Source organism: Heliconius melpomene, chromosome 1 (assembly GCF_056956725.1).
Source record: "Heliconius melpomene rosina isolate 202511_hmr_F chromosome 1, ASM5695672v1, whole genome shotgun sequence".
NCBI classification, from domain to species: domain Eukaryota; kingdom Metazoa; phylum Arthropoda; class Insecta; order Lepidoptera; family Nymphalidae; genus Heliconius; species Heliconius melpomene.
Window position 1 is genome coordinate 2,323,271 of NC_140389.1, and position 17,323 is coordinate 2,340,593.

A 17,323-nucleotide genomic window follows, 5' to 3' on the forward strand; every position below is an offset into this window, starting at 1 on the left:
AATAATAATGCTATATATAGAAACGAATCATTTATTATTTTTCAAAACTTTTCTTCTATAAAGGAAATTACAAAAATACACGTATCAAGTATTTTCAAGAATTGGCAAATACAGACACTAAATAATAAAAAAAAATTACGAACTATTGAAAAAAAAAACAGTCTCAAATTGTAATTTTTACATCAAAAAATATAGTTAATTTTGTTGCCGATATAAAAAATATGATTTATACACTTTTTTTAATAATTTAAAAAATGCAGACATTAAAGCTTATCCTACTTATTTTGAACTGAAATTTACCAAGTTACAGTTTATGAGATACTTAAAACGAAACTAATTTGTAACTTATATCTATTGCTTTTTGCGTCTACTGCTCCGTAATCTCGTTCTAAACACTGTTACTTCAGTTCTTTTGGGTTTTTCTATATAAAAAAAAGAAATTTATAATGTTAATAGGGGCCAGTCGTTGCGCAGGGGCTTAAAGTGTGCCTGTAAGTAGACTGGTTGTGGGTCGATAATTATTTACATGAAATATTTAGTTACATTTATAATTTCATTTCTTCGCTCTGGCGAAGACACCATTGGAGACAATGCCTTGAGAAATCGGCAAAAAAATTGTGTCTTAACACTAGATTTTCTCTGCCTACCCTGCTGTATGCGGGATACAGCGTGAAAATAATGTAACAAGAAAAGTGAAAGAGATTTAAATGTCATATGTATTATACATTTCCTAGTGCTATATGAAAAAACATGCATACAAAACTCTACTTATTTATTAGCTTCATTGTGTATCTCACATATAGTAAGGTAGGCAGAGGGAACCTGGGAACCTTGTGACATTCTGTTTTCTAGACATTATCATTTGACAGGCGAAACTAATTCTTCTTGTCAATGAGTAAATAAGAATAATTCATCCCTTTAAGTGGAAATCGAATCCACAAGCGTCGCTTTAAGTGTGGCTGGCTTTAACTGGCTCTGTGACGTTGCGGCCTCTTTTATCTAATACTGATGTAATATTCCACTTTATACTTACTTTTAGTAGCCTTAGGTTTAGTTTTAGGGCTAACCGTAATTTCCGGTTCTTTTTTAGATTTATTTCGATTTCTTGTTTGTATTGGATTATTTTGTTTTTCTTTTTTGTTTGTTTTTTGTTCTGTCGTATTTTTATCGTCTTCGGTGGACTTCCATTTTGTTGATTTTGACCTAGTTCCAACGTTTTGTATAGGTTTTGTTTCATTTTGGTTTGGCTTTGTCTTGATTGTTGATCGTGTACATCTTTGTATTACTTCTTTATTAATATTTGTCTTTTTTAATGCCTCCAGTTGTTCTTTAGCTTCCCTTGTTTCTTTAATTTTATAAACTTTCACCATAGCTGGTGTATAACCTTCTAGTTTGGGCAAAGTTTCTTCTGCGTCTTTAGTTACTTTACTATTATTAATTCTTTTCTTTAAATTTGCAATCACTTCTTTCATAGCATAAGTAGGATTTAAGCTTTGTAAGTAATCTTTTTGTAATAATTGTGATTGAGTGTTACTTTCCGAATTTTCTGATGCACTGGACAGTTTTCGAATTCTGTATTTGCAATTTAAGTCGTCGTCTGCATTGTTTTCTGCCATATTTCTTTCTTTCCGTATTATATTTTCAGGGTTGCCAGCTAGTATCTCAGCCCATGTAAATTGTCGTGCCGATCCCATGAATTTGCCAAATTTACCTATACTATTTCTGTGCCGTTTTACACCTTTGCGTTTTGTTATATTCTTCTTTTTGGATCTTAAGTTTTTTGGCGATAGTTTTTTACCAAATATATCGTGGGACATGAGTGATTTTTTTAATCGCACTACTAAATCTGCGTCGGATATAAAGAAATTTCTAGACGTGCAAGGTTTTCGTATTCCATCACTGGATGTGTTTAAAGTTTGTTTGAGCAATTCTAATTTTAAATCATTTTCTAGGGAACATACATTTTCTCTTTCATAGGCCTTTTTAATGCCATTTCGGGCTAAGAAGTCTTGTGGAGTATTTTTTCTGCCAAAGTTTTTCGAATAGTACACTTTTCGGTTAATCGGCGACATTGGTGGTTCAGTAAAATTCACTGATAGTTCTTTATCTAAAACACAACCACTTTTTAAGAGTTCACTCCTAAACAAACTTCTACAATAGTCATAATCAGGTCTTTCGGTAAAATCCAAGCTCGTCACATATTGTAGATATTTTTCTAAGAACTGAGGATAAAACTCCGTTTTAAAACAAGTTTTTAGTAAAAGTTTAATATTACACATAAAGTTTTTCTTTAAAGCATGAACTAAATCAGGTTCAGCTAATACTTCTGTTGTTTTCCATGGCAAGGTACCCGTGATCCAATCGAGAAGGTTATAACCTAGGGTTTCTAAGTCAGACCTTCTAGAATGTGCTCCTATATGAGAATCACGAGAGCTATATTCTAAAGTACCGTCATGTGCTTTTCTAGCATCCATCCCAAAATCCTTATGGTTACCATTGGAATCAAGGAATTTTGAAGCTAAACCATAGTCTAATAAATAAATATGGCCATTTGATTGTGAAATAACTGCTTCTTTATGAATTTCATCCAAATCATCCTCAATTATACTTTTTGTATCAGTTATACACATCTTTCTAGGTGAATATAGAATTTTTTTATTCCCATAACCATCTAAAAGTTTTTGATAAGATTGATCTGAACACACCGAACTGTTCAAATCTTTGTAATCAACGTAATTTGATAGTTGTCTTAAATTGAATGCGTGGTGTCTGTATAGGGTGCGGCTATCTTTATCTGATAGAATTTTAGTGATTTTTTTTTTAACAGTCGCTAATGTTTTATTACTCTCTTCTGGAGACTCGACTGAGGATCTATCTCGAACAATGAAATCTTCATCATCATAATAGTTTGACGTTCGGGCTTTACTTGTCTTAGATTTTCTAAGCTTATTTGTTAGTAACACAAGTTGCTTATTATCTTTTTGATAGAAACGTGCAAGTTTCATAGTTTTAATGAACTTGTTACCATCAAAACCAAGCATTAAATTGGAACTTTTTATATCAGAATGTGTGTAGCCTTGATCATGTATAAACTCTAAAACATCTAAGATTTGAATAGCTATTATAAGAGCGTTTTTTAAATTTAATACTTTTGTTTTAGATATTATTTTCTGGAGATCAACATCATATCTGGGAAGAACTAGAAATCTGTATTTTACACCTGAATTTTTATCAGTAAATGATCCACTGGCTATGTATAGAGGCATTCCTAAGCGCTTTTGCATGTTTTGTTGGCGCCATTCCTTAACTGAAAAAAAAATTATTTTGTTAATTGATTAGAAATGAAATATTTTATTTAAAAAAAAAGTTTTACACTCTTTTCCATATTTCAGAGTAGGAAGAGGACTAAGACAATATTTTTTTAAACAATTGTATTGTTTAAGAAAAATTCTCTATTTCAACCTTATCCCCCAATCAAACTTTCACCAAACTATCCTTGAAGTGTTTCCTTTCCAATAAAAAAGAATCATTAAATTAGTTGGTGTGATATTGAGGCTATTCCTCCATTTGTTGTGCACATACCTAATGCAAATTTAAGACATGTGACTTTTTCATTTACACCATTGTCAGAAAGTTTTTAGGTAACAAACATAAAAAACGAAAAAATACAGTCAAATTGATAACCTCCTTTATTCTTCTTCTTCCTCTTGGCATTAATCCCGGCTTATGTTGCCAGGGTCTGCCTTCCTGCTTAACCTACTAGACACCTTAGAATTTAATCAATGCAAACCTTTTGAAACTTGTGCAGTTCTTATGAGACAATGAACTTCAACAAATAGTGGGCCATTTGAGTGTGGTTCAATTTTGACAACATAACGAGCATTTAATTTTGTCACTTCCTTGTCAATTTCATCAGAGGCTAAGTATATTCTGCCAAAATTACCTCTACCTAAAACAAGAATTATTGTTTAAATTTATTGTGTTTCATCTGAATAAATGCATGAAGCTAAAAATCTACACTCCATTATATGTATAATTTGATATACTTGCAATTTAAATTACCAGGTTACTAAGGTCCAAGTTGATATACCAGTTACTAATGTTAGTAACAAGAATATCAACTTGGACCTCAGCATTTTAACAATGAAACTAAAAATAGATTACAGCAAAGGATATCAAATCCAATTGAGAGATATATGAATGATCTGGGAGTATATTCTTTAATAGGTTTTCTTTATTGATACAAAATTGACTGTTTACGGGTTTTGCATAAAAAATTAATATAAACATAAAATGTACCAATAGGGTTGCCAATTCGCCATTTCTTTTGTAAAACATCAGTGAATATTATGCCTGGTGGCAGGGCTTCATCGTCACAGAAACTAACGTCTAAACTAGGAGATTCTTCTGCAATCTTGAGTTTTTTGGGTGGAAATCGAACATTTACCTCTTGTCCGCGCCGTGGCATGATAATTAATATAAACTCAAATTACAAGTGCATTGATCTTAGTGTAAATTTTGTTGGTTTTGTGTATATAACTCTAAAACAAACAAAAACATGGTATAAGTAAAGACATGATACTTTTACAAATGTTTGCTCATATTTACAAATACATAGCAATAAATGTAAAGAACTTAAAATGAAAAATGTTACCAAACAAGTTTTGACGAAAATAAACTTCTATATTCTTTTAATAAATTATGCTATGTTTGTAAATCTTAATACTTTACTTTACTGTGATGTTATGTTCTCATTTACTACACTTTTTATTTCCAATTTCTATAAATTTGAGGTTCAATAATAACTTGATTTCAATGAGAGTTCGCTATCAAGGAACATATACTAGTTAGGTAGTTCGCCATGTTGTTAGAATAGAAATCAACCGATCAATTTCATTTTAATTTATGTTGCCAGATAAAAAAATAAAATAACAGATAACATAAAATAATAAAACAAGAAATAGTAAAAAAAAACGATAAGAAAGGATAAATGTAACGACAATTAATAATTATGAAAAGTATATCTTAGGCTCATTGATATTGATTCATCTTATAAAATATTACATAAATTAATTATACTTGTTAAATTATTAGGACTATATTTTAGGAAATATTTATACTAAATTTAAATACTTTAAAATAGTTTTTCATTTAATTTAAAATACCGTAAGGTAGGGTAGGGTAGGTGCAAGAAAGTGTTAACAGCAATCTGTGAACTGTAGCAATTTGTCGGTATTTTTTGCGCCAAAATTGAAAATAACAAGATTCTTTTCTATTTATCATCGACATCACAAACAAAAATCTTATGTTTCTAACTCTTGGTAATAAAGGATTATTTTTTCTGTTTTCGCTTTTTTGGATTATTTAATTAATAATGAAAGAAAATTACTAAAATTTCATGTATTCATAATATTTCCATTACATTGTTTTCTATATTATGCTGGTTAGTAATTTGGACTTAAAGATTGTAATGTTATGAAAGTAATCTAAATTTATGTATTAGTATAGTATTTCGTGCATTCAGAGTGCAAAGGAGGGACGCTGCGAGGAAGGAGTACAGGCTACAGAGTAACAGAGAGTACAGCCTGCAAGCCGGAGCCCTAAACTTTTTCATTCAATAGTCGTCCGTCGACCGTGCGGCCGCGTATTTCGCTTGCACGTTTACAGCCGCGATGTTCTTTTGTTTGTCAACAAATAAAAATGAAGTGCAGTGTTGAAATAGTGTGAAATCTCTGTTTTTCTGTTGTTGGATTATAAAATGTATAGTTAACAGCTTAGTGTTTAGAAGATGGACGGTGCAAACGCTGATTCGGATCATTCTATGACCTGGGAGGACTTTTTCGGTTTGTTCATTTTGTAATTAGATTTTATTTAATCTTACTAATCTAATACACAAAATGTTAGATCGTTCTTTAATTAATTGCTATTATTTCTTAGTATAGATAGACGTATTGCGGTACAGTAAGTACTTTAAAGACATACTTACTTCTTTCTTTTGCTTTACTTATTTTTTCTAAGACTAAGACGGGAAGAGACAGGTTTACGCTACATTACCCCTTATGGTACCTACATTGCACTCAATCGGTCCGTTGCCTGAAGTTCCTACTTCCAATCACCACCTACGTTTCTTTCTAAACGTGAGTTATCAACTCGAAAACTTTGTGTAGTCCCATTATTTTGTCAAATAAACATAATTTATGTTGATAGTTTTATTATGTATTATACGAATATACGATTTTACAACAAGTTTTTATTATATGTAAAGTAGACATAAAGCTTTTGGTTCGATTACGTTTAGGGAAATTGTGTGGTCGTGTCTATTTATAAAAAGTTGACTAAGTAGTAGTACCTATATTGCTTAAACTCCGTTACTTCGATATAAAAAAAGCTTTTTTTAATTTCGGATATTTTTATAGATTCAATAGTATATAAAAATATTAACATTCGTTATAATTCAAGTTATCATATAAGAAAAGATCAATAAGAAATTAGGAGAACTTGTAACAATGTTGATTTTAATAATGTATTTTTTTTCAACTTACGTACATGTATAAAATAACTCATATTAATAAAATATATAGGAAGGAATATAAAATATCTTATCGGTAATTTAATTTAACTTATATAAGTTTATCTAAATGTATGATTAAATGACTAAAATATTATACTTATTAAGTTATTTTCATTTAGTGTATATAAAATCGAAAGGTCACTCACTCATCACGAAATCTCAGAAACTACATGTGCTAGGAATCTGAAATTTTGCATAGGAGTTATTTATAGGACGTAGGTGCTCGCTAAGACGGGAATTTGCAATATTCGACTCCTAAGGGGTTGTTTTTGGGGTTGAAAGTTTGTATGAAACTTCGTTACTACAAATGCTAGGAGTCTCAAATTTTGCAGGGACGTCACTTATAGGACGCAGGTACTCATGGAGACAGAAATTAATAATAAAGTAGTTCACGCAGGCGAAGCCGCGGGCGCGCCGCTAGTTTAGTATATATCTCTTTTATGACATAACAACTATTAGTATCAGTCTCTGGATATTCAGTTTAAACTTTTTATCTTAAGAATGCATATGATAATGATGTTGTTAGAATATAACTTACTCTGTATGTCGGTTTTGTATTTAAATTCTAAATATATGTATGTATGAATAGTTTTAAATATTCCCTGTTTCCATAATGAGCTAGACCTGCAATAATTCATTTTGAAAAAGAGAACGAAGTGATTTATTATTTCCCGTTTTCAATAATTGGTCCTCCGCCTAATGTCAGTAGAGTGTTAAGACACTCCGTTCTCGATCGAACCCCCAATCATTATATTTACAAGCAGACGCTGTCCCACTCCGTCATGATGAAATCGGATATGTACAGAAATTATGAATATTAAGTAAAAAAACTGTAAGGATATTTACAGAGTAATTTTTAATTAACAGAATATTTTGTAAAGACGTTCCTTGTCGTGCTGAAGAAGTAAAACAAAAGCCTATTTATTATTAAATTATTCTAGATATGTCATAGTAAATGTCCATTATACCCACGGACATTTTAATTATAAATGACTAAAGCTTAATCATTGTATTGTATAATGCTGGAATCATCAGTTTCGCTACTGTATTCTAAGACAAATTGTGTTAGCTATTTTCCAATGGTTCTTAATACATTAGTAATAAAGTACATAATCGTATAAATATTTTCGTTTGGTTGTCGTATAGTGTACGGGAACGGAATTAATGAAGTGCGCTTCCGTAGACTCGTTTATATGATGCGATATGTTAGATTGATCGAGTGGACGACGTATCGAGTTAGATAGAGCCTTTTCTTATCTTGACGCTTATTAAATTAACGACCCCATTTTACTAGAAAGGTTGTGATTTGCTTGAAGAAAATTAAATTATATACCTACATATATATAGTAAATAATAAATGTCTTACATTGGAAATACCTATATATTGGTATCTACCTTAATTATTAAATAAGATTTAATTTTTTATGTTACTTATTTTGTTAATTTTACATGATGACAACAAATTTAAAAAAAATATCGATAAGATCAACAACTTAAAGTAACAAACGATTTATCGGTTAGTATGTCATACTCAAGCCTGTATCAGCTGCAGCCGACCGACGGATGTACGATTAATTTTAAATTCGACTGGCGCCTTTGAAAGCATTATAGCGCTGTTTACGATCGTGTTCCAAAGCAATAAATAAAAAAAATATTTGTCCAATAAACTAATACAATATAATAAAATTAATGCATTATATAATGTTGAACTAATTAGATTAGGTTAAGCGCGTGCTACGTATTAATATCTCAAAAGTATATAAAAATGTGATAGCTCATCGAGCTTTAGTAATAAAATTTTCTTTGAAATCTGTAATTTTATGGTGTAAGTAAGAAGAATCTAGCGACAGTCATTCATTACCAATCATCTCAGTTATCCCTAAACTTGCTGGTTACCTCCGCGTTTTATGTATACAGGCAATAAGTTTCACCTTTTTTCCGGCATAGCAGAGTAGGTAGTGGCGAAAATCTCTCGCTCGCCACTTTCCCCCCGATTTTTAAGACATTTCGTAGTGAAAGGTAGAGGTCAACACCGCGTTTTGTGACCAGAGGGGAGAAATTAAAACAATCTAAAATAAAATTTTCCTTAGTGGGGATTGAACCCACAATCCACACGACACGGCAGACGGGCAGACGGACTGAGATGAAATAGATTTAATATCTCTTTGAATGAGACCAACCACTAGTTCTCATGTTTTGTCAGCTAACATTGCAACATTACATTATGCTACTACAGTTGTGCTTAAAATAAAAATACAGCGAGAACTATAATTACAATAGTAAAATTGATATACGCATAGTATGTGAAAGTGGGAATTACATATTCGATAATTTGGTACAATTTATAATAATATTTCTCCTTCTCAATTGAATGAAAATCTTATAATCTATTATAAAATCGAAAGGTCACCCACTCATCATGAAATCTCAGAAACTACATGTGCTAGGAATCTCAAATTTTGCATGGACGTCACTTATATGACGTAGGTACTCATGGAGACAGAAATGAATAATAACGTACTTCACGCAGGCGAAGCCGCGGGCGGGCCGCTAGTGGTGTATATTTTGTAATTTAATCACATAATTTAAAATCACAGATTGTAAACGAAATTAATTTTATGGTTCTGTGGATCGTTCTAAAGTGCCCCTCGACATAAAAGGTAATTTAAGCGACGAGGATATCCAATGACATTACAGAATGTAGAGCGAGGGTTCGTAAGATCGTGATTTAGGAAAAGTCCTTGGAGAATACAAATTGAGTATATTTTTAATTTTCATTTTACGACATGAGTAGAGATGTTCTTTTTCATTTCACTATTTTTACCTATTTAAACATATATAAATATTAATACGTCAATAATGTTGAAATAATTCAGAATTGCAAGACTATATATATATATATCCATACCTATATTATAAATTCGAAAGTAACTCTGTCTGTCTGTCTGTCTGTCTGTCTGTCTGTCTGTCTGTCTGTCTGTCTGTCTGTCTGTCTGCCTGCCTGTCTGTCCTTTACGCAATCAGGGCCAAACCGCTAATTTAATTGTGATAAAATACTCACATAGAGATACTTGAGGGTCCCGGGATGAACATAGGATACTTTTTTTTTCTTATATTTGTAATATTTTCGTTATATACCAATATATTAAAATAATTAATTTGACAAGGAATTTATTCCGCCATGTTAATAACAATCGTCGCTACGCGTTGCTAAGCAACGGCTTGCAAAGTTTGCTGTTTTAAGAAAACGTCACCCAAAGTGAGTTTGCTTAATGCATACATGGCGCGCGCCGATATAGATTTGTATACATTAACAAAAATTAGATGATTTCTATAATTTGATATTCATCCTTATGAAAATAAATATAATAGTCACTTTTAGCATTTCATCTAGATGGAAATTATAGTTTACTGTATAACATTCTAATAAATAATTAAGATGTGACTGATTCCAAATGACCTAGCCTTCGGGCGGCATAGTATGAGTTTGACCGACGCGAACGGGCAGACTTTGATGATTTTGTAAATTTTTATAGATTTTCGAATTACTATTATTTTTTATGTAATTATTTGCTGCTTATAATTAATTTATCTCAGTTCGGTTATCTATACCGATGTTATACACTTAAAATATCGTAATTTTAATCATTTGAGATTTTATTTAATATTGTTCGCAAAAAATAATTATTATTTAATATAGAAAAATGTTTAGTACGCGCGCACAGCAAATTTTAGGTTTTTTTTTCTAATATTAAGAATTTCCTTTAGTTACTTTTACTTCTTTTGTTTGTTCATTTCGGTTACTCAAATATTTTTTCTAATAATAAATCTCCACTTATTTTTTTTTTTTAACTTATTTTAATTATTTAGGCTTATATTTTAGCGGGCGTAGCCGCGTCCGGGCCCACTAGTATAAATATAAAGTAATGTCAGTTTCAATTCGAAATATCTTGTCTTTGGGGCGACAATAGTATTGTACTATATAATTATTTTTAGTGCACAAGTTAGCAAACGATGTATTTTACAACCTAGATCAAACTATGTCTTAACAACGTCGCATACTAATTCATACACTTTCACCGCTTTCTTCTTATCCTTAAGACGTTTAATTGATAGTTCGTGCGGAGCCTTTCCGTGTTAATTGTGTTTTACAGAACACAAAAATATATTCTTTCCTTTGTATGAGAAATGGCGGATGAATAAAGCTAAATGAACGGTCTATCGTTGTACCAAAAAGAAGTTTTAGCTTTCTTTCATTGAAACTGTGGATTTTTATTAGAGATTTTTAGCTTTTGTATCCGTATGAATAGTTTTAATTAACATTTGAATAATAATTTGAAATTAAAAAAGATATTTTTGATATATATTAGTGAATGGTAGGCGAGAAAAGCTGCAATCTTGCTTCATCTTTAAAACACTATCGTTGACAGTTAGGGATGGTCACGTACAATGCTTGAGGACTTTGTTCTATCTACTCGTATGAAGATATTGATAGCTATGCCTAAAGCGAAACTACTTTAGATCAAAATAGCGTTAAGACAAAAATATTCTAAGCTGAATAAATATTAAAATGTAGTTAACACATATCTGAGACTTTCAATTGTTTTTAAAAATCACCTTCCTTCTACTAGTTTTTATTTTTTTATTATTTTTTTAAATTATTTAAACTTTTTAATATATTGTTTTTAACGTGTAATGCTAATAAGTTATTAGTAATAACGTACACATATAAATTTCCCGTTGGTGGTTACTTATGCCAATATACTCCCGTTTTAGGCATGAAATGATATTTATGAATCGTTTTATGTTAAATAAAAAGACCATAAAATAATAAGGCGATTACTATTGCGATACGATCTCGCTTGAATATCGTTTTTTAGTTCAAGGTGGGATTGTAATTTTTACAGAACATGTATTTTGTTAGTGCGAATAACCTAGTTTACGAATAATATTCTTTTTATTTTTGTATTATCGCTGATTTTGTTTTTATTTAATTTTTAACAATATTATAATTTGATAAAGAAACAAAAGTGGCGAACGAGAGGGTCTTAACACTAAGTTCCCAGGTTCCCGGAGGAAACAACTTGAAGTTACATAAAATAAAAATAACCATTCTTCTCCCATATTACCGTTCCCGGTAACTCCCACGGTCGGCCCTACGATGGATTAGTTTTTTAGATATATAAGTGTATTTATTGTTCTTCTATATTATTTCAAAGATATTTGATACTTTTTTACATAATTTTTTTTTTTACATAATTTTTCCGAGCCTAGAATAGAATTGCTTACTTATAAGGTAAAGATCGCTGGCGCCGGCGGTTTTCTGCCAATCTCGTATTGCAATACATTTTAACAACAACAATAATCTATAGTGCTGTTACAGCCTGATATTGTAGTGTAAAGTTTTGCGAATAAACGACTTCATCTTTATTTATTTTTATACATATAAAATAAGTTATTTATTATGTACTGAGTTATTTAAATAGGTATTTGAAGTCGTCATTGCACAGGGGCAGAAGCGTCCGCCTTGAAATGCAGCGGTGCGGTGGTGGGTTCGATTCCCGCTGGGAAATTAATTATCTTCGCTTTGGTATTGAGGTAAAGCGCAACGTTGATACGGAAAGTAGAGAATGAAAGTGTCTTAATAGGAAACGGAATTTTTTTACACTAGGCTCTGAGGGTCCCCCCGCCTGTGAACCTAAAAAACACTTAAATTATAATTATAATAATAAAAGCCCCATAAGGGGCTGAAGTGAGTGAGTTGTAAATTAAAATGAAATCATCTTCACGCTGTATCCCGCACACAGCAGGGTAGGCAGAGGGAACCTAGTGTTAAGATTCCCCATTGTTGTAATATTGATTTAGTGTAACACACACATTTATTTGAGGATTTATTCATTACCAGTTGTACGCGTTAAATCTTATATTTAAAGTAATTCACCCTGTCCTTTAAGTTGAAATAGTAAGTTTTGCATTTTATTACGATATGTCTCAATATACGTACTTATGTATTCGCATATATTTATTGCAGACGCTCTGACAATGAGTCTGATAAGTTTTTGAGAAAAAAATCGCCCACAACCAACCATTATTCATGTAAAAACTGTAGCATTAAGAGTTCTATTTAAATTTTAAAGATATTTACTTTATTATTATAATAAAATTATATTTACTTGTAATCTTTTTAAGGTTAAATTGATAATTTAGTGAAAATATATATTTTTTTATCAATCTTAAAAGGGGGTCATTGTCAAAAGAGATCAGTTTCTTAAGATGTTATAAAAAATATAGGTAATTGTCAAACAACTTTAAATTAGAAAGCAATTTAATTTATAGATTTAATTCTAAATTATTTCCAAAGCAATTATATATGCAAATTAACGTGATATTCGTAGACTAATAGGCTATTATACAGGTTTTGGAGTGATCTGGCTGTTTTTGTTTGTGTGTGAGACGAAAAAACATATGCCTTACACAAATATAACACAATAAATGGTATTCCTGTGTCGCCTATTTAACACAACAATGAAGTATGTGTACTTTTTAAAATAGGTATCAAGAGAAATGGAAATATTCATTTATTTAATGTCTTGAAAAATAGGCAGAAAGTGAGGAAGTATCTTAATGTTAGGTTCCCACTGTTTACCTGTGCTAAGTGGGAAAAACTGTATATATAGCTACAAAAAAATAAGATAATAAAATAGTATATATTATCAAATAAGGAATTATTTCAATAATAGTTCTAATCACAGCCCTAGTCCAATACCGCCTACCGCATGTCGCAATGGCGATCAAATGCGCACGAGTCGCCGTCTCGCGTTGCATTTGTAAAATGAACGATTGTGCATCATATTTCTAAATTGTGTTTTGTTTATAACCTAGTTTTGGGTCGATGAAGCAACTTAAAATATTAATGTAGTTGTAAAAATATTATATTTTCTTTTTACATATTTTATTGTTAACTTTTAGATTGTGGCGACGCCCACTCGAGGAATGAAATGTTTAATATTTTTATTTCTTCGTTCTGGTGTCAAGGCAAAGCATGGCATTGAATTTCGCTACTCGACATGCAGTGCTTCTATAATTCTAAGGAAAGTGGGAAGCGGAGTGTCTTAACACTAGTCTCCTTCTGCCTACCCTGCTTTATGCGGAATATAGCGTAAAAATGAGAAAGAAAAGAAAACAATGAATGTCCCCGAATAGGGATCAATTACACTACTATTACATATTGATACGATTTTTAAACATTTAATTTTTGTTTGTTATTTGCAAAAGACCCAGAAGAAGAAGAGAGAGAAAGAATAATGTTTAATTAATATTAAAACTTGTTGATACGTAATTTTTATCCCAATTTTCCAAAGGTGGGTCTTATTACCTAGTTACTTTATTATAAAGCATTTTCAATAAGGTTAAGGTTTTCTAGCCACGAGCTGATCGTATTAATCTGTGTTCCGACCATGACCTAGGCTAAGTGAAAAGAATTTAACCGCAACAGTAACCTAGCAACATCTAATACTATGTTCAAAGTACCTTATATACCTCGTAGAAGGATAAACAATTTCTCCTCTCTGTAGTTCTTGCTCAGGGGAATAAGTTATACCCATTTATAAGCAGCTTCTCTCTGCCTACCGTAACCTAAATTTTAAAAAAACCTAGTAAAAAATATACATATATAAATTGGAGATTTATTTTTATCACAATCTTATTCATTTTTATAATCTTTTGTATTGATTCTGTTTCGGAGATGGCCATGTGTCAAATGTAACGGCAATCAGCTGAGGCGTTAAGATGTGAAAGCAATATAATAAATAAACAGGCTTTCACATTTATTATACACAATAAAGTAACAATTTGCGAAGTCATTGTTTCATAGTATAGTGGGTTGAATATTTATTGAAAATTAGGTATAATTTAAAAAAAATAATATTAATATGAATAAATGTATTTTGTAGAGACCGTAGTGTTTGGAGCTCTCTCTGACTTCTCCGCTAGGGATACAACGTCAATCTAAGATTATTATAATATGAATAATATATGTAAAATTAACTTTAATATTAATTTGAACAGACTCGGTATATTTCAAACTGTTAAGTATATGTTCAGTAACGAAATGTAAATATTAGGATGACTTATGATCTAAGTTTACTCTTACTATAGAACAACTCAAACATAGCTGCAAATAATTCATAAAATATTTAAAGCGACTATGACCCTTCTGTTTACGTAATAAAGATCATTTTGGTTTGCCTTGTAAACAAAATTCAAGGTTGAATGCGCTATTTCGCTAAAATTTAAATTTCAAACTGAAATCAACTTTATTTCACTGAAATAAACAGCATTTTAAAATAATGATTTTTCCACACGAGGAAATTTCTGTAAATTTTGAAAAATAGACCTCATTTCCTTGCAACAACGGTCACTTTCCCCTAAATTTGTTTTGCGATATGAGTGATAATGTGCTGTATTCTCTGTGCATTAAGAACTTCATTTTGTGCTATCGATCGTGTGCTTTTACATTATGCAAATGAAAAGTAAAGGCTCGGCCATACAAGCTCCAGTCAAAAAGAACCATTTATTAGCTTGCTTATGACATTAGAAGATTCAACAAAAATTCTTTTGGGCCCTTTCCTTTGTATGAGACAATGAGGCAAAGGCGCTTTTGACATGTAAAAACTTAATGTTTTTATAATCACTAGGTATGCTAAAATTATGTCAATGCTAAAGTCATTTTGCGAATAAAAAACTTAATTTTAAAAGATTTAAAATTTTATGTTCTTCATCAAGGCCTTAAAAAATAAAATTGCCTTCTTGCAGTTGATTACTCTTCTTTTACATTCACGAATACACTGTAGTTCAACGTAAATTAATTTTTGGTTGCTGTTATAGACTCCTTCGTTTAAAAAAATTGCCTTTTTTCTGATTATGTCGTTTTCATAGCGACCCCATTTATTAAGCTTTCTTTTCCGTCAGCTCTTTCATACTGGATAGAATAAAATGAAATAAAACTTGATGCAATTATTGCTGCCTTTTTAGACTAGTCAATTATTTTATCCTTAAAGGAAAACTATGTTTGACGTCTTAATTACAAGTATGTATTGCAATCCCTTACTACTTAGTAGGTACTTACCACTTATATAATGTTAATAGCACCGTTTTACTCATATAGTATTTAATTAAGAATATGTACGTTCCTTTTGAAAGTGAGTAGATTTTCCGCATCACGCAACATATAATTAGTGTTTATACGTTTCAATAATGCTTGAAATGTGTATTGTGTGCGATTTTTTAATGGATAACTAGACGCTGTCGTCGTAGTTGATATATCTCTTATTGATTAAAGGTCTTGGTTAAAGATTCTAACCAGGCATTTCGTGATTATATGTTTTTTAAATATTTAAGTGTTTCTCCAATTTGTTGGAGCAAAGTATTCTTAAATAGGTGGAAAAGGAGATCAGAGAGCATAATAGCTTTAAACTTATCATATTAACATTATTTACTAATATAGCTTTTAGTAATATTTAAGAAATAATTGAGTAACGTAATTTTATTTTTTATTGAAATTTATTATTATGTTGATACATGAATAATTTTAAATATGTTTTTTTAATTGCAATTGTAACTCGTTTTCTGTGCCGTAAATCCGTAAGAGCGACTTTATTATTCCACTTAAGGCAGTATATATTAATTCTTTTGCCTTATAAAGTGTAAAACATGGGGAACACTTGCTAGATATTATCTATGCCTTGCTAGTTTACACGTTCGGCCGAGTGTGTAATCCAGGTTTTATATGCTCTGATGAATTATCTGTGAAGCTCTGTGTAGAATTAAATGGCGGGTTTGCAAATATTAACAATTGTGTGTGATGTGTGTTTACCTTCAAAAATTGATGTTGAGGCTAATTAACATATGAAAAAATTAAATTATATTTAGTGGATGGGAATATAATTATAGTAATCTTATCTTATTTGCTGGCATTGTACTTTGGAATGTTTATAATGTAGGGATTGTATTAATGAATATAGGTCTACCTCTATAATAAACCTGAAGTTGAACGTGCTGGTGCGGAATCAGGGACTACTGGTTCGAGTGTTGTATAGTCCTATCGAGGATGCCATGACCCATTGCAACTGCGATTAGAGATAGCTCAAGCAGTTAAAATGTGGCATGTGTCATACAGACCGCTCAGTTATTAATATTTGACCACAGAGTCGAAGTAGTACTTATACAGTAAGTTATCCATAAAGAAATTTTCTAGGACTTCGCGTTAGGAATTTCGGTGTCTAACCAAAGATATTTTGTATCAAAAAAATCTTTTTCAGCTTAATTAGGCATAACGGGAGACGTATGTAGATTCCTATAAGTTTTCACAGTCTTAAGATTCTTCTACATATGCGGACAGTTCGCACGCACTGACGTCATAATGTTCGATTAATTATTCTTAACAAGCGCGATGTTTGTTTCTTTGTTTATTGTTTTGTTGGTGAATGGTGATGAATGGTCTTGTTGAGCGTAAAAATAAATATGATTCCAGTTACGGTTAGAATTGTAGTTCAAGGATATTATAATACTTATGTGAAAAAGAAAGAATTAAAGAAACAGTTTATAAAAGAATCTGTTTCAATAAAATTTTATACAGTGTAAATTATAAGTATGTTGTATGGTCGTAATTGTTGTATTGAACATTTTAATGGTTGTTACTTAGAAAAATAGCACATTACTTATTTATGAAGGAATATTCTACAATTATATAAA

The 17,323-nt window shown here is 30.9% G+C and overlaps 2 protein-coding genes across 4 annotated transcripts in view; one reads left to right on the forward strand and one right to left on the reverse strand.

Annotated features, from left to right (window-relative positions):
* Positions 1 to 17: 17 nt before the first annotated feature.
* On the reverse strand, positions 18 to 4,940 carry LOC146540938 (uncharacterized). Of its 3 annotated transcripts, none has more exons than XM_085208439.1 (5): positions 4,732 to 4,940; positions 4,300 to 4,541; positions 3,791 to 3,949; positions 1,034 to 3,307; positions 18 to 422 (listed from the first exon to the last, which is right to left on the reverse strand). In XM_085208439.1, exons 2-5 carry the CDS (start codon positions 4,466 to 4,468, stop codon positions 352 to 354), a joined length of 2,673 nt encoding a protein of 890 aa, XP_085064565.1. In that variant the 5' UTR covers positions 4,469 to 4,541; positions 4,732 to 4,940; the 3' UTR covers positions 18 to 351. The 3 variants fall into 3 exon arrangements, with proteins under 3 accessions (XP_085064565.1, XP_085064557.1, XP_085041007.1); XM_085208431.1 differs by having other exon boundaries at positions 4,655 to 4,936; XM_085184881.1 differs by lacking the exon at positions 4,732 to 4,940 and having other exon boundaries at positions 4,448 to 4,541.
* Positions 4,941 to 5,607: 667 nt separating this feature from the next.
* Positions 5,608 to 17,323, forward strand: part of LOC146540939 (uncharacterized) — an 88,938-nt gene continuing 77,222 nt past the window's right edge. The window contains exon 1 of the mRNA XM_085203613.1: positions 5,608 to 5,843. Coding sequence (XP_085059739.1) covers positions 5,789 to 5,843 — 55 coding nt within the window. The 5' untranslated portion in view covers positions 5,608 to 5,788. The remainder of the gene's footprint in view (positions 5,844 to 17,323) is intronic.